Source organism: Anas acuta, chromosome 8 (genome assembly GCF_963932015.1).
Source record: "Anas acuta chromosome 8, bAnaAcu1.1, whole genome shotgun sequence".
Classification (NCBI taxonomy): domain Eukaryota; kingdom Metazoa; phylum Chordata; class Aves; order Anseriformes; family Anatidae; genus Anas; species Anas acuta.
Genome location: NC_088986.1, coordinates 26,943,741 through 26,959,046, shown reverse-complemented (window position 1 = coordinate 26,959,046; position 15,306 = coordinate 26,943,741). Strand labels below are relative to the sequence as shown.

The 15,306-nt window shown below is 35.2% G+C and overlaps 1 protein-coding gene across 7 annotated transcripts in view; it reads left to right on the top strand.

Annotated features, from left to right (window-relative positions):
- Positions 1 to 14,261, top strand: part of NTNG1 (netrin G1) — a 160,286-nt gene extending 146,025 nt beyond the window's left edge. For all 7 annotated transcript variants that reach the window (XM_068690355.1, XM_068690359.1, XM_068690358.1 and 4 more), the window contains one exon: positions 13,040 to 14,261. In XM_068690355.1, the coding sequence (XP_068546456.1) occupies positions 13,040 to 13,266 (227 nt within the window). In that variant the 3' untranslated portion in view covers positions 13,267 to 14,261. The remainder of the gene's footprint in view (positions 1 to 13,039) is intronic.
- The last annotated feature ends 1,045 nt before the right edge of the window (positions 14,262 to 15,306 follow it).

Below are 15,306 nucleotides of genomic sequence, written 5' to 3'. Positions count from 1 at the left end.
TCAAAATATATAACACTGATTATAAAGCAACATATTTTACCTGTGTCCAGAACAATGGAGTCTCCTATTATTTTTCTATTCTAGCCTAATAAACTAAATAATAGCACAATAAACTAGCACATTCTAGCCCAATAAACTAAAAATTGGAGAAAATTTTAAATACAATAAAGCAATTGCTTCTAAGTGAAATCATACTTTGCAGTTCTCTGTTCCTTGAGGATCTCAGGTTATTTCAGTCTTCGCTAATAATTAAATTCTAACACATTTGTGCATCAGAAGTTACGCAAGAACTTTTCCCTCTGTTAAGCACAGAGGGAAAGAGCTTTTACTCTTAGAGGATTTTAACTATAAACTTTTTTGTGTGTGAATTATCTTAACATTTTGTCATAGTAAGCACTATCAATACATATGTTTAAATACACTATCTTTTGTTCATTTGAGTGTATAATGAACTTTTCTGACATTAACTAAACATATATGCAGAGTGCTCTCTTTCCAAGTCTAAGCCACACCTGTTGTTACTCAGATGTTTTCTAAACTGTAGTGAAACTCTGTAGTTAATAAAAATGAGATTAGTGCCATTGTTTTAATTTTGCAATAACTTATTAATAACAGTCTGCATAATAATATTGTGGAAAATATATAGATCAGCCTGTCTGTCGTATCAATCTGTCAAAACAAACTATGCATTTTTAACTGTGTAGTTACCAAAACATCACTTGTGGAAAGACCAATAAATAACAGGAGCCTTTGAAATTTTAAGAGGCAGTATAATCAAAGACAGTTATTTCGTAGTGTGCTTTAGTACAGGAGTCCTTTGGACTTCACATTGAATGGTGTGATAATGTAAGTCAGTTAGAAAAAATAAAAGGTGTTTTCAACAACACTAGCTAAGTTGATCACATTGTTTACACCTGCACAGCATATTGCAGAAAAACTCGTGCACCTGAAAGGACTGTCTTGGAATGCAAATGTCTATTATCCATGCTTTCCCATCTAGTGGCTGCTCTGTCATGAAGATAAATGCATACTGATACCTAGAGCAAGTCCGTGTGTAACAATAAATACTGTTGATGAAAACTATCTTGAAGCAGCTAATAGTTTTAATTATTTGATGCATTAATTTACTAGTTCTCATTTTTGCTGAGTGCTACATGCCATCTGTTTAAGCCAGTGAAAAGAGTAGGAAAGTAAATCATTACACCAATTAAAATCTCACTTACAGGACAGGATATTATCATCCAGTATATTTCAGAAGGACATACAACATAAGAATCTGCCTGTTGAGTCTCATTTTTCAATTTCACTGCAATTAAAAAAAATAAGAATAACAGATAAGATTTTTTTAAATGCCAAGATAAAGCATGGGAGACAAAAAAAAAGGATTTGCAAATCCATGTTTCTGATATATGAATATGAATATGAAGTTTCTAAAGCTCTGACCAGTCAAATTAAAAGAAGGTACAAATATGACATCAGTATTTCTACTGTAAGAATATTTAAATATCTTATGCAACTGCACACACCACATGTAAATGGACAAGATTGCATATTCCTTTTTTAACTTGATAGTTTGTAAGCATTTTTCAACCTGAAGCTCTGCAAATTCCCTTGGAAATAGTAAACAACTCCGTTGTTGCATTTATCTAAAAAGCAGTGCAATGTAGTAAATAGAACTGGAATTCACAGGACCTATGTTTTTGCCCTTCTTTTGTTAGCACAGGCAAATCATTTGGCTTTCCTTGGCATCAACCTCTCCATTGTTCACTGGCAGTAATAACTCTTACTCATTCTGAAGAGCTTTGTGAGACCTACCGGGCCATGTTTTTATCCCCATTCCAGAGCTAGCTCAACAAAAGAACTCTGAAGCCTTTCATCTACATTCAACACAACATGTCAACGTAGATGCAGATTATCTGCTCATAATTGTTGCTTTAACAAAAATATATATATATATCCCTCAAATTTCATACGTTTTGTAAGAACTTTATAAATGTTTTACCTTTACATTGTAACTAATCTTCACATAAACTCTGAACGTTCGTCTGCTGAGAGATCCTAGGCCATTTACATTGCACACTTGTGTTTTGAGCTTCTAGAGTATTTGGTTTGTGTCTTAAATGCCTCTGTTTTGAAAACTACATTTAAGAGGAACATATAGCTATCATATAAATATTAACTTGGCTTTACTCTGACCTATGGTCACCGTAACATAGCTGTTAAACCACGCTTAATACAGAAATATTTATTTATCTACCAGTTGCTTCAGAGCTTCCTTTCCCTTTAATATTTACATATGCATCCCATGTTAATATCATTGTTATTTATGAGAGTGTAATTTTAAATTACTGATATTTCCATTACAAACTCCATTTTATGTAGTTTACTTCATCATAACATATATTTCCATTAGATCGTTACTAATTTTTCAAAATGCTCCATGCAATTGGCAATTCCAAAGGAGCAAAAATAAGAAAGTTAAAACGGATTATAGATCACAAAAAACTTTAGAATAGCAGTATTTAAAAATTAATTTAGCATTTATATAAACCTCTTTTGCGTAAAAAAAAAAAAATATATATATATATATATATATATATAAAATCAACTAGATTACTTAAAAAGAAAAAACATCCATTGAAATGCAGAATTATTACTATTATCTCAGAGAATTTTCCTACACCATTTTTCCCCATGTGCTGCAAGTGGCATAAAAAAAATCGGAAGAACCAACCTTATTGCATCTGAGTGATACTAACCTCACCAATAAAAATGTAGTTGTCAAAACAAAAAACAGGATATGCACATGCACCCATCTATCATATACTTGGGAAGCAAAAAAAAAAAAAAAAAAAAAAAAAACCTAGAAGGGAATACAACAAAAATACTATCATTAAATAACAAAATTATAATTTAATATTAAACTTCTTACCAAGGAACACTGAAAGTATTTTAAGTTTTGTCTACTAAGAACATCAGGATCCAAGGCCATGCAGCTGTTTTGAGGAATACCATTACAAATATGTATCTTCAGATAAGTACTATTGGGGAATTCATGTCATTATTAGAAAAAGCCACCAGCTTTGTCTTTCTTTCTCTATTCTTCCATTAAAAAACAGGAAAATAATTATTAGGATACTCATCTCCTAAAACATTGGGAAATATTTTAAGTTGTGATTGTCTTCGCTGATTTTACTGCCAAAAAGAAGTGTGGGGGGACATTCCATGGGTTTTGGAAGTCTTCAATCCAGCATTCTCTGCGATGGACAGCAGGAAGAAAAGCTTTGTAAGCAAATTAGAGTTCTGTTTGTGTTCAAAACATTCTTGCAAGTCAAAAACCCTAGTGAGTAAAGGCTAAGGCATATTTATAATCACATATTCGAATTGCTGACCTTTGGATGCTTCTGGTTCGGTTTGCTCTTCAAGACTTTGCCTTCTGCTTTTTGGTGCTCTGTAGAAGTGATACTTGTTGTATTTTAAGGAAATACTGTTGTTATGCATGAAGCTGAAAATATATAACAAAGCCATCCTGCTAGCTTTCCAGACAGGACTGAATTAATTGCCTGTAGGTGTCTGATGGCACTGCTCAGGTGCAGGGGAAGTGGGCAGCTCCACAATGCTGGAAAGCCAGGATTTGGGGAGGCCAATGAGGGACGCTCCCCAGCACGAGGTCCTGCTGCAGTGCCTGAGCAAGGTGAGCAGAGCAGCTTCAGTGGCAGCAAGGCCACTGGCTGCAGGTTGCCAAACATGTCCCTTGTAGTGGGTTGGGTCTGGGATCATGCTGAGAAATCAAACATAACAGGCACGGGCAGAATCAACCGGGAGCGGCTGAGCCTGACAGGTCATGCAGATGAGCACCAAGGCAAGGGCCTGAGTTCAAATGCACTGGTGGGCAGAGGGCACTTGGGTGGAGGCCACAGGCAAAACTTTCCACAGCTCTTACTCACAGCAGCCTTTAGTGTTTCTTGCATAGCAGCACTGTATCAGAGCAGATGTCAAACACAGGCAGGGGAGCCACAGAGAGCCTTCAGGTAAAAGGGTTGCAGGTTAACCAGGAAAGTCACAGCCTGTTGGCACACCGAAGTACCCAATGGCCACTACAGACCCACAGGCATCTTGACCCAGCTGGTCTCCTGGCACCATTCCCACAAGCTTGAAACTCCCATAGCTCTCACTACATATCTACCAGCCCTGTGCAAGCACCTGAAATACCCTCTGGCACCTCTAATAGCAGTACCTGCATGTATTTGAAGAACCATATCCCACCTACCAGCTGCTCAAGGCCTTTTGATGATGACCACTGACTGCATCTTCTGTATCTGAGGGGTTATAGTACTTATCCAATTTTTATTGATAGTGGTTATATCCAAACCCTCACCTTGCTGTTGGCACTAGGAAAAAAAAAAAAAAAAGAAAAAAAAAAAAGTAGATTCAATTGCTTCTCTTCCTACTTCAGGAAAGAGAAGACAGGTGGTTTAAGAATGTTCTAAGACAGAAATAATGGCACCACTGCTTACAGCTTTTTAAGTGGAATATGAATGATAGTGGCATTTAGTGTCCCTTTTGAGTAACTAAAGTTATGTTGAAGCTTATTGCTCTCCTGAGATTATCCTAAAATATGGTGAGGGTCATACCAAGTCAGTGGTAGTCCTCCATTAGCAAAGCAATAAAAAGCATGGGGATTTTTTCCCCCCTTTGAGAATTATCCTCTTTGGAGAAGTATAAAATCAAAACTATCTAAATCATACAACTGAAAGGTTAACTAACCATTTCCTAAAACCAAGGAAGACGGAGAGGTTTATCTCAACAGTAATTCTTAGACGAAGAAATCTGCATTTGTTTTCAGCCATTTTAACAAGCTATTTGGTGTTGTTTCAGACAAGGCTATTATGACTTCCCTATCATGCAAGGGTATGAAATCCAAAATTCATCTTTCTCCTCATCCCTTTGACAGATTTGATGCATTTCTTCTCAATATCTTTTATTACTTAAATCCAGGAATTTTAGATTAAAAAATACAGATGGAAAATGAGAAAGCACAGACATAGCCTGTGAAACAGAATAACTTTCTACCTCCACTGTTTTTGTACCATGCTTAAAATTAAGTTTGTTCTTTAGAGGATTTTGCATTTTCAGTAGCAAAGCAATGAACTGTGGTTACCCATGTGAATGCCAGGATAAATTGGTACCTATTTCCAGGAGAGAGGAATCACCATCCGTTCTGTGGCTGCACACAGGAGACAGCTCTGAATAGAAGCTGAATCTTCTAAGTAGAAACTCTGAAGACATTTCCTGCAATTTGATTAGAAATAGTTTTGTAGTGAAAATTGTGCACAGAGACCAGAAATTCCATGTAGAAAAACAATCAAAAAACTCTACTAGAAACTTTCAGCAAACACAGTTTCTTCATTACCCACCTATCATTCTCCTATGACTTAATAAAACGGGTTTTATTTTTAAAAGTGTCATTTCAATTGTGCCTGTAATTGACAATTCTAAGACAATACAAGATTGAGATGTCTTCCTTTAGAAACTATTCTCACTTGGTCAGTGTTGATTTCCTTGTATTGTTTACAATTTAATTAAACACAACATTGTTTCAAATTTGCACCAGAGATCTTTGTATTAACGTCTGTCACTTTAAGACAATAATTGTGACACAGTAAGATATGCCTTAGGCTTGTACTTGTCTACACTAATTTATTTTGTCTCAGCTTCAGACTGCACCTTGGTGGATAAGTACAAACCATTTCTCTTCCCATGCTACCAAAGCATTTGGCAGTGTCATAAGGTAGTTTTACTAATCCCACTGCAGAAAAAGGTTAGTTAGTGTCACTTGACAAAATTAAATCATTATGGATACCTTTGGTTTAAAAGAGCAATAGCTGTTTTTCATATCAGGTATCTCTGGTTCAGAAACAATAAGTCTGATCAACACTTTGACATATATTCATAGTAGCTAAACATTTAAAAACCATTTAGGAGTAAATGTAACTGGTAACAATAAAAATAAAATAAAATAAAATAAAATAAAATAAAATAAAATAAAATAAAATAAAATAAAATAAAATAAAATAAAATAAAATAAAATAAAATAAAATAAAATAAAATAAAATAAAATAAAATAAAATAAAATAAAATAAAATAAAATAAATTCTAACAATCATCTAGTAGTAGACCTAATTGGGAGAAAGGCGGGGGAGAAATCTTAGTGACAAAATCTTTAAGTCATTACTAGACACTGGTTATTCAAATTAGTAAGATGCTTAAGTTGTACAAGTTGGAGGTTTTTATCATACAGTGTGCAACAGTAATTGTAACAGCAATTGTGAATATTTCAGAAGAAGCCTGGCTACTTAAAGTTTTCCCATGCCCTTATGTCCTCATTCCTAATATTTACTTTGTATGTGTGAAATCTCATGAGAGTCACTAGAGCTCCAGGTAGAAATCCTTGAAACATACCAATAGCAGAATTGAGGTCCTTTTATATTGCACAAAAATAACACTTAGGATTGTTTCCAAATAATGGGGAAAGTTATTGTTGCTAACTTTGGCAAGTTGAAAATATTTTGATTGTGGTCACCTGTTCTGAAGCCACTGGAAACAATTTCAAACCTCTGCATTTGAAGGAGACTGTTCTGCATGCCCCAACTTCATTAATGTCTATTTAACAAATTGTAGGAAAAATATTATTCATAGCTTTCTGTGCTGACTGCAGAGGTTTTCTAATGCACATTTGCTATATGTATAGACTGTACCCTTAATAGGCATACACACAAGCTTTCTTATTTGTTCCAATGTCTTTTATATTCTATGCTTGTTTTTTTTTTTGTTTTTTGTTTTTTGGGGGGGGGGGGGGGGGGTTGTTTTCATAGAATAGAATGGTTTTGTTTTAAACTGTTTAAGTTATTACATTTTTACAAAATAATGCCAACTAGTTACAGAATTTTTATAACATTCATAGGAAGTAATTCTGTATTTGACAAGAAATCACTTGTGCTTGGCCTCAATTTACTGAACTTATGTAGCAAGATGAAATCTCCCAATTTTTCCAGAGCATTGCAATTCAATGTGCTGTTCACAGATCTCTCTACATAGACAACCACTGCATATATTGAAACTTCCTATGAACGTAATTACCAAACACATGGGTTCATTGTTCTGAAACAGTATTTCGTTAGCATGTGTGCTAAAAATCTATCCATAAATGAATTCACATCACATTCTTTGCTAGATAGGAAGCAGCAAGGAAACAGATGCATTAGAAAAAAATCAGCCAAGAATAATTTCTTCAGCCACTAGACCTGTGACCTGCATGCTTTCAAAGCTACTAACAATGGCTGGAATCCAAGGTCAAAAATCCTCATTATTTCAGTAGTGTCATCCATACAAACTACTAAGGAACAGTATGGAAATTTCACTGCAGCAGAAATAGGGCCAAAACTTGCTTCAGTCCTTTAGAATAGACCAAAATGGTGTGTAATATATTCAGAGCTGTCAAGCCACCAACCTGTCCGGGGACTATAATACTCAGGATCTGGGAGACAAAAAAGAGATAAGTGAAGAAATAGTTGTGAGACAGCGAGCTGTAACAAATGTTACCACAAAAAGAGCACATGGAAGAAAAATAGCAATGGGAGAGCTCATACAAAACTTTGCTTGAAATGAAAGGCTTAAGAATTCAAGAAAGAAAAAAAAAAGGACCTCTAATAAAAAGTGTTCTTTTTTTTTTCTGTGACTTCATTGTTAATGATCTGTGTGCTGTTTCCATAAATAATGAACATTTCAAAATCAACACAGATTTTGATGCAGAAAGGGAAAACCACTTCTCAGATTAAAAAAAAAAAAAAAAGTCTTTTTGAAGATATTTGGGTTTTGTTTGTTTGTTTTTATAAATTAATTGCCCATCCTTTCTCACGTTCATGTGGCTAACCCAGCTGAATAAGAAGCTTCTGTAGGCAAGCTGTACAAAAATGAAGGTAGCATGAAGAAAGGTACGACGTATTTTCTCCCTTCTTGTATGGTCCTCAGGAAGGATAGGAGGCTAAAAGAAATTGGGTTTAAATCCGATATGATATTTCCCGTCTGAGCAGTAGACAGACCGAAAGCTCTTTGCATATTCTTTGAAGATGCCCAGACACAGCAGCCAGAAAGAACATAAGCCAACAGCACAGTGCTGTGTCTGAGGTGATGAAAAAGAACAAGACTTGCATTTGTGTTAATGTGTCTACATTTCTGCTTCATAGCTAAAGCCACCCCTAATATAATCTCAATCTATTTTCTTTCAAGAAGCTGCAAAAGTATTAAGGATGAGTTTTGGACAGACTCAGAAATTTCCATGTATTATTCAGGCTTGAACAGTTAAGAAGAAAGTAGACATTTGTCAAACATCTACACTACTCTCAATATAGTTCATTAAATACCTAATATAAATTCTGTGAAACACTCACATATCACTTACCCCTTGAACTGCTTGAGCTGGTTGAAAGACTAGGCTTTTTTTCCCCTTGTTCTCCTTTTATATTCCATTTACAAATTTAATGTCAATGGAATTACAAACCAAATAGCTACTTGTGAATATTTTTGTATTTTGAAGCAAGGTATCATTTGGTATTTAAGAAGGTCTTATCCTATAAAAAGAGGCTTCAATATCTTACTAATGATTACTTTGGAAAACACGCTTAAGTTTTAATTTAAAAATATTAACAACCTCTGAACTAATTGCAAGCACTTGTTAGTTTACAGGGGTTTTCCCCCAAGAAGACAAAAGCTTCAAATGACTAACCATCTTTACACATAGCTTTTTTCTTTCTCATTTCCATAATGTTTCATAATCAAACTGCTGCTTAGATCATAAATTGATTAGTTATGAAAAAAATAAAATTTTCCTCTATTTTAGATTAAATATTTCACTTCCCACAGTAGCACTAGATGACTGTGCTCAGAAATATGCCTCAAAAAGCCCGTGAAGCTCTCCACAGCAAGTCAGATGTCTGTTTTGTTTCTTAAATAATCGATTTGATGCATTGTCTTCTAATTCATGAAGATCTGTCAGCAAACTCACAGCTAGTTTAGCCAAACAAGTCTTAGGAGTCAAGTATGACTAATTCAGAATTAGTTTTTATTTTCATTGTTTTGTTTCTTCAGTGTTTCATTCTTTGATCCGAATTTGATACCTGACACCTTTCTGATTATGAAAATATTTTTAAAAAATGAGTTGTCCAAGCATAGTTTTGGACACCAAATACTGAACACATAAGTCTTCTGTGATTCACAGCTGGTTATCAGAGTCCTGCCAATAACATGAAGAGAAGGAGGATGGCAGAGCTGATCTTTGTTCCTAGCAATGCTCCCAATGTAGTAGTTAAAGAAAAAAAAAAAGACAATTCACTCCTGCCTATAAAAGGCAACCTAGGCATCTTTAGACTTGAATGCAGTTCTAAATACATCAGTTAATCCTCTTGCCTAAACAGTCAACAGAGAGTAATTCTTTCACAGTTAATTCAGAGGCACTAAGCAGACGATGCAAATGCTCCCTTTTCCACTTGCATGTATTTTGATACACTGAAAAAAAGGGCTTTTCGTTAATTGTTAACTTTTAATAGCCAATGACAGAGCTAAAGCAAAGCTACTTCGACATCTCTCAGCACTGGAGGCAGTATTTCACTGCTTGGTGTATAAGAGTAGGCCAGAGCACTCTAGGTAGAAGGCAGAAAGAGTGCAATGGGCAGGAAACCCTGCCAGGCATATGCTGGACTCCACCGCCCTACCTACACCCTCCAGCATGAGTTACAACAGTTCTCCTTGGACTTCAACACAGAGCAAGGGGTCTCCAACTTCATGGCCCTCCTGGCCCCATTCAGCAGCTGCCTTCTCAGAACAAAACAGAGAAGGCACTTCTAAAATGTGTTATAATATGTATCCTAACAAAATATCACGTTAACATTAGAAATATTACTAATTTTCAAAACACAAAAGCTTTCAAGTTTAAAAAATTAAAAATTAAAAATTAAAAAAAAAAAAAAAAAAAAAGAAGGATACACTTGCCTTTCTTTTGTCTTGGCAGAATGTTGACTAGTTGTATTTAAGGAATAAATTTTGTTTTAAACTTCAGTGAAAAGGCTTCAGTGAACATAATTCTTTCTATGTCGCTGATGTGCTACACTCATTAGCTACAGCAAATCCAAATCCAAACTGAAAAAAACATAATAATGGTTAGCTAACAATTAGTTCATACTTAAGTTTTAAAAGTCAGCCTTGCCATGCCCTCTTAAAGCTGAGAATGGTATTAGAGTTGGTCAGAATAAAACTAAAACAAAAGTGGCAAAAAATAAAGGGATTTCATTTCACAACTGTTTTGCTTCCAAATCACCACAATTGCTATCCACATAATACAAAGATCTGTGTACGTATGTGGGTGCAAGAGAAGGAAACACAGGATTAAACTAAGGGAAAAAAGCTTTGATAACACAAAATTAACAATTCAATAATTTCCAGCTGCAAGTACTTTGCTAAGAATATTAAACCCTACTGTATTTACTTTTCTGCATTTCTGTGGGCAAAAACAGTACACAAGAAATACTGAAGAGAAGCTTTTGATCCATCCCTTAAGTACCTTAAAGAAAAAGTTTAAGAAATAGTCTGATTTAAAACTTGTGTCTGTAACATTATATCCAAAATTTTGTAGACAATGATAATTAGAGGCATTTGATAGCAGCCTGCATCGGTGTGTCAGACAGTGCAGTCACCCATATCCAGTAGTCTGTAACAATACAATCAGCATCTGGGTTGATGTCCTCCTAAAATAACAGGCTATCATTGTCAAAATAAGTTTAAAAGTGGTACAGCTATTGGTAAACAAATTTGTATTACTAAATACTTGGAAAATTTGGGACCATATATTCAGGGCCAAACATAAAGTGAAATATCTGATCTGCTGTTTAAAAAGTGGTACTTAATTCACTATTGATTTCCACCTAATTATTCAAGGCAAACAGTCAGTATTGATGGGACACATATTTCACCATTTTCATTGCCTGAATTGTAGGAAGCATCGCAGCAATAAGTAGTCCTGAATGAATAGGTACAGTGGCTGTACTAATAGGCAAATTATTTTGATTTTACATTTGATATGCCTAAATATATACAATATGAACAATAAGGTTAGTTTTAATTATCTGTTATAACTGAGACTATATAACTCAAATATTGACTTAAAATCCAGTTCATTTTTTCCACCTGTTACCAATATACTTTTCTGGGTTGTTAAGCTCACCACATTTATTTGGTTGTGATTTACTGTTCCTTGTGCATAACAAACACTTTGTTATAACGAATATACAGAACATCAAATTCAGATGCATGGATGCCACCCATGTATTGTCTGTTGCACCTCAATATTCAAGTTTTGATGTCACAGTTCATAAACTGGACAATTCCAATTCCAGAGCACATAGTATGGAGCTTTGATTAATGAACTTATCACTAAAAAAAAAAAAGCATTTAGCTGCTCTCTCTCAAGTACATCTGTGTGAGTTTCTAACACTGCATTAGTATTTGGCCCACTTGGATGCGTAACATTAGAAAGCAGTTGTCTGAGCCCTTCCAAAGTGAGAAAATGTCTTTTCTGAAAGCAAGCCAGGACAGATAAGATTGCCAGTAACATTCTTGGTACGCAAAATTGTATATATTTATGTAGACCTCTATCACTTAAGGACATACACTGTTTGGATTTTAGTTTTCATAATATTTGGGTTGGTTTTAAGAACAAGTTAACACTTCTAAAACTGTACTTTTTGTAGAACTAAATAGCAACATGTTTAAAGTAAAAGGAAGAATATTTTCTTCCTATCCTGAATAAGGTTATTTCCAGGCTAATATTTGTATAAACAGCATATAACGTTAAGTTTGTCTCAACCAAACCATTCCTTAATTCCTTAAGGGAAAATTTCTTCTGTTACATCCTGCCTAAATATCAGGTGCAAAATATTTATTAAAATCACCACTCTCATGTAAGACAGAGCTGTAAGCTAGCACATATTCTACTAGTGTTTTTCTCTGGAATAAAACACAGATTGACACGTTCAAGTAGTACATTCCTCTTGTTTCTATATAGTTACCGAGTGAAATATTTTGACTGATATTTAGCAGCTAAAAAATAAAAAGCTGCCAAATTTTCATATACAAAGTGTAATGCACCTCTCTAAAACCACTGTTGTGTTACTTTCTCTCAAATCTTTTGTCAAATCTGATTTCTGAAGTTGTTATATCAGGCTACAATGTCTAACTAAGATAGTTTTGTTAGATACCTTTGTACCAAAGCAACAAACTTAGTTAAAAATAAATATTTGATCCGTAATGGAAATAACAACGTGATCCTTTATTTCCATTTGTACATAGCATAAAATCCCCATCAAATAGCATGCTGATATTCCTGCCTGTGCTTGCCTTATTTTTTTGCATATTTTTTCAGATCACTGATACGTGCAATTCTTGATTATAAAATCCTGTCTTCTCACACAGCTCTTTTTACTTCAGCAAAGCCACATTGCATTTTTAACCACTGTTCATGTTGTCCAAAAGCCTTAAGCACCTTGCCTCTTTCAAGTAACAACAAACCCACCTATAGTTTGGGCATTAATCTTCAATATTTCAATATTCTTCAATATTAATTTCAATATTATTTCAATATTTCAATAATCTTCAATATTAATCTAAATGGGCATTAATCTTCATATTTCATTATTAATTCATTACTAATATTAATTCATTAATTAATATTCAGAAGTCTGAAGTGGATAAGATTCTCCAAGACTACAGCTTAAAAACAATAATGAAGAGAAAACAGCAAATAAACCAAATTCAGACTTGAAGTTTTTAAAAACTAGAACATGTCCCCTGCTTACATGTCTCAGGAAGAGGAGGGAGGCGTGAGATGAGCCACTAGTGTTTTAGCTCTGATTTTAGTGCAGACTTTCTCCTGTAGCTGAACTTATATTTATTCTGCTTTTCTCTCCCTCCTTCCCCTGTTATCTTGCAGCAAATGTATGTGACAATGAGCTCCTGCATTGCCAGAACGGAGGAACATGCATCAACAACGTGCGGTGTCAGTGCCCTCCAGCCTACACTGGCATTTTATGTGAGAAGCTGAAGTGCGAAAGGGATCCAGGAGGCTGCAGCCAAAACTCCGGCCAGGGGGCAATATCTCACGGTCCCCTATTACTGCTGACTGCCCTACTAGGAGCAACTGGGCTCTGCACATGCTAGGCTCCGTATGGTTGATGGCATCATATTCGGACTGCTTCAAAAGAATGTGCCACATGAAAACAAAACACAACCCAAGCGTTTGCTACTGAAATTTAAAAAAGGAAAACAAAAAAAATTACCACGTACAAAGTAGGAAGGCCTAACTGAACTAAGCCATATTAATCAGTTACGGACAGTGCTCTGAGTCAAGACTGTTCCCCGCGACCCGAGACGGGTTGGCAGCGGCCTATTCCGTCACGTCAGCGCTAGCTGCCGAGCTCACACAGGACAAAGGGCTTCGACAGCCCCAGACATGGAAACCGAATTTAAGAAATGTTTGCTACTCCTCTCTGGTGCGCTACTGTACCTCCGCCCGGTGTGTGGACCGACCAAATAAAGGCATTCTTTGCTGTCAGTGCATTGTGGGTATAAGGAAATCTGTAAAAGCTGCCATATTGGCCTGCTTCAGTCCCTGAATCCTTTCCAACCTGTGCTTTAGTGAACGTTGCTCTGTAACCCTTGTTGGTTGAAAGATTTCTTTGTCTGATGTTAGTGATGCACATGTGTAACAGCCCCCTCAATAAAACTCAAGCCAGTCATATCCTTGTATACCTTAGCAGCACGGCATCAGTAAGATGCTGTGTTCACCTACTGTACAAGAGTGGCTATAGGACAAAGTGTATTTATCCTTTTGTATTCAAATGAAGTTATTTTTCTTGAAATAATGTACAATGTAGATTTTTTGTATTATTGCCTATTTGTGTTACCAGACAATTTGTTAACGTATTTAATTCTAATCAGATAAGAGAAAAATATTAATTTTTATTTAGTCCTTTTCTTTTACCTTTCATTTAATTGTGCAGAGATTTCTCTGTATGGGCAACGTGCTGGCATCAAAGAATATCAGTTTACATATATAACAAGTGTAATAAGATTCCACCAAAGGACATTCTAAATGTTTTCTTGTTGCTTTAACACTGGAAGATTTCAAAGAATAAAAATTCCTGCATAAACAATTCCAGGATTATGTATTGCTATTTCTTAAGACCTTTTAGGAAAAAAAAATAAAATAATTTTACCACCTCGTATATGAAAGAACAGATTCAACAGTAGGAATTACATCATAACAATCTAACCTACTTGTATTTTTTACTACTGGCATTGTTTTTGCAAACAATTTGTAACAAAGCATATCATTTGCTTGAGGAAACCAAAATCCTAAGCATCAAATCCTAAGCATGGAAGAGGTGTGAGAAGTTGAATAGTTCTCATCTTTCTTCTCTCAAGACATCACAGAAATTATTCCAAACTAATTCACAAGGCATTTCGGAAACCAGTATTTAAATCATGCAATTTTTGTGGATTTTGGCAGTAATGAAGTAGATATAGCTACAGCTTAAACTGTTTCTCCAAAAGCGTCATTAAAATGATGTTTATATGTGTACTAGTCTGCCTAAGAAACTGCAAAAACAGCAGCAATCAAAAAAATAAGATTTAACTTTTAATAAAGTCAAATTTAATATTTAGAAGGAGTGTCAAAATATACAGCAGCAAGTAGATAAAAAGTGCTGCTCCAGCAAATAAAGTTTGTTTTAAGTATTGCCCAAGGTGTAATAAATTCTTGTTTCTGCCTTTTATTAGGCCAATTACTGAGTGTGACAGAAATGAATAGCAAGAATAGAGAGGCAAGGAAAAACCACAGCAGTGTTTCCAAGTCCGGGGGGGAAAGTGGGGGATTGGATCAAAAGGTAGCAAGACTGTATGAATTCATTTCCTGGCAATTTTTATCATAATGGCTGTAAATATTTTACCAACATAATAGCCTAGTATGGAAAACTGTTAATCAGCAAAAGAAAAATTCCTGAGAGAAATAAATTCTACCTGGCTGCCTCTTCCAAATGGTGAACAGAGCACAATTTAGGGCACTGCGTTCTTGGCTAAGTTCTTTCTGCTGAGGGAACTTTTGTGTGCCCACCCTCCAGAAACAGGTAGGCACACTGGGTCTTCATTTCTTTAAAGATTCATATGAAGATGACGATGAAGATAACATGCTGGTATTTC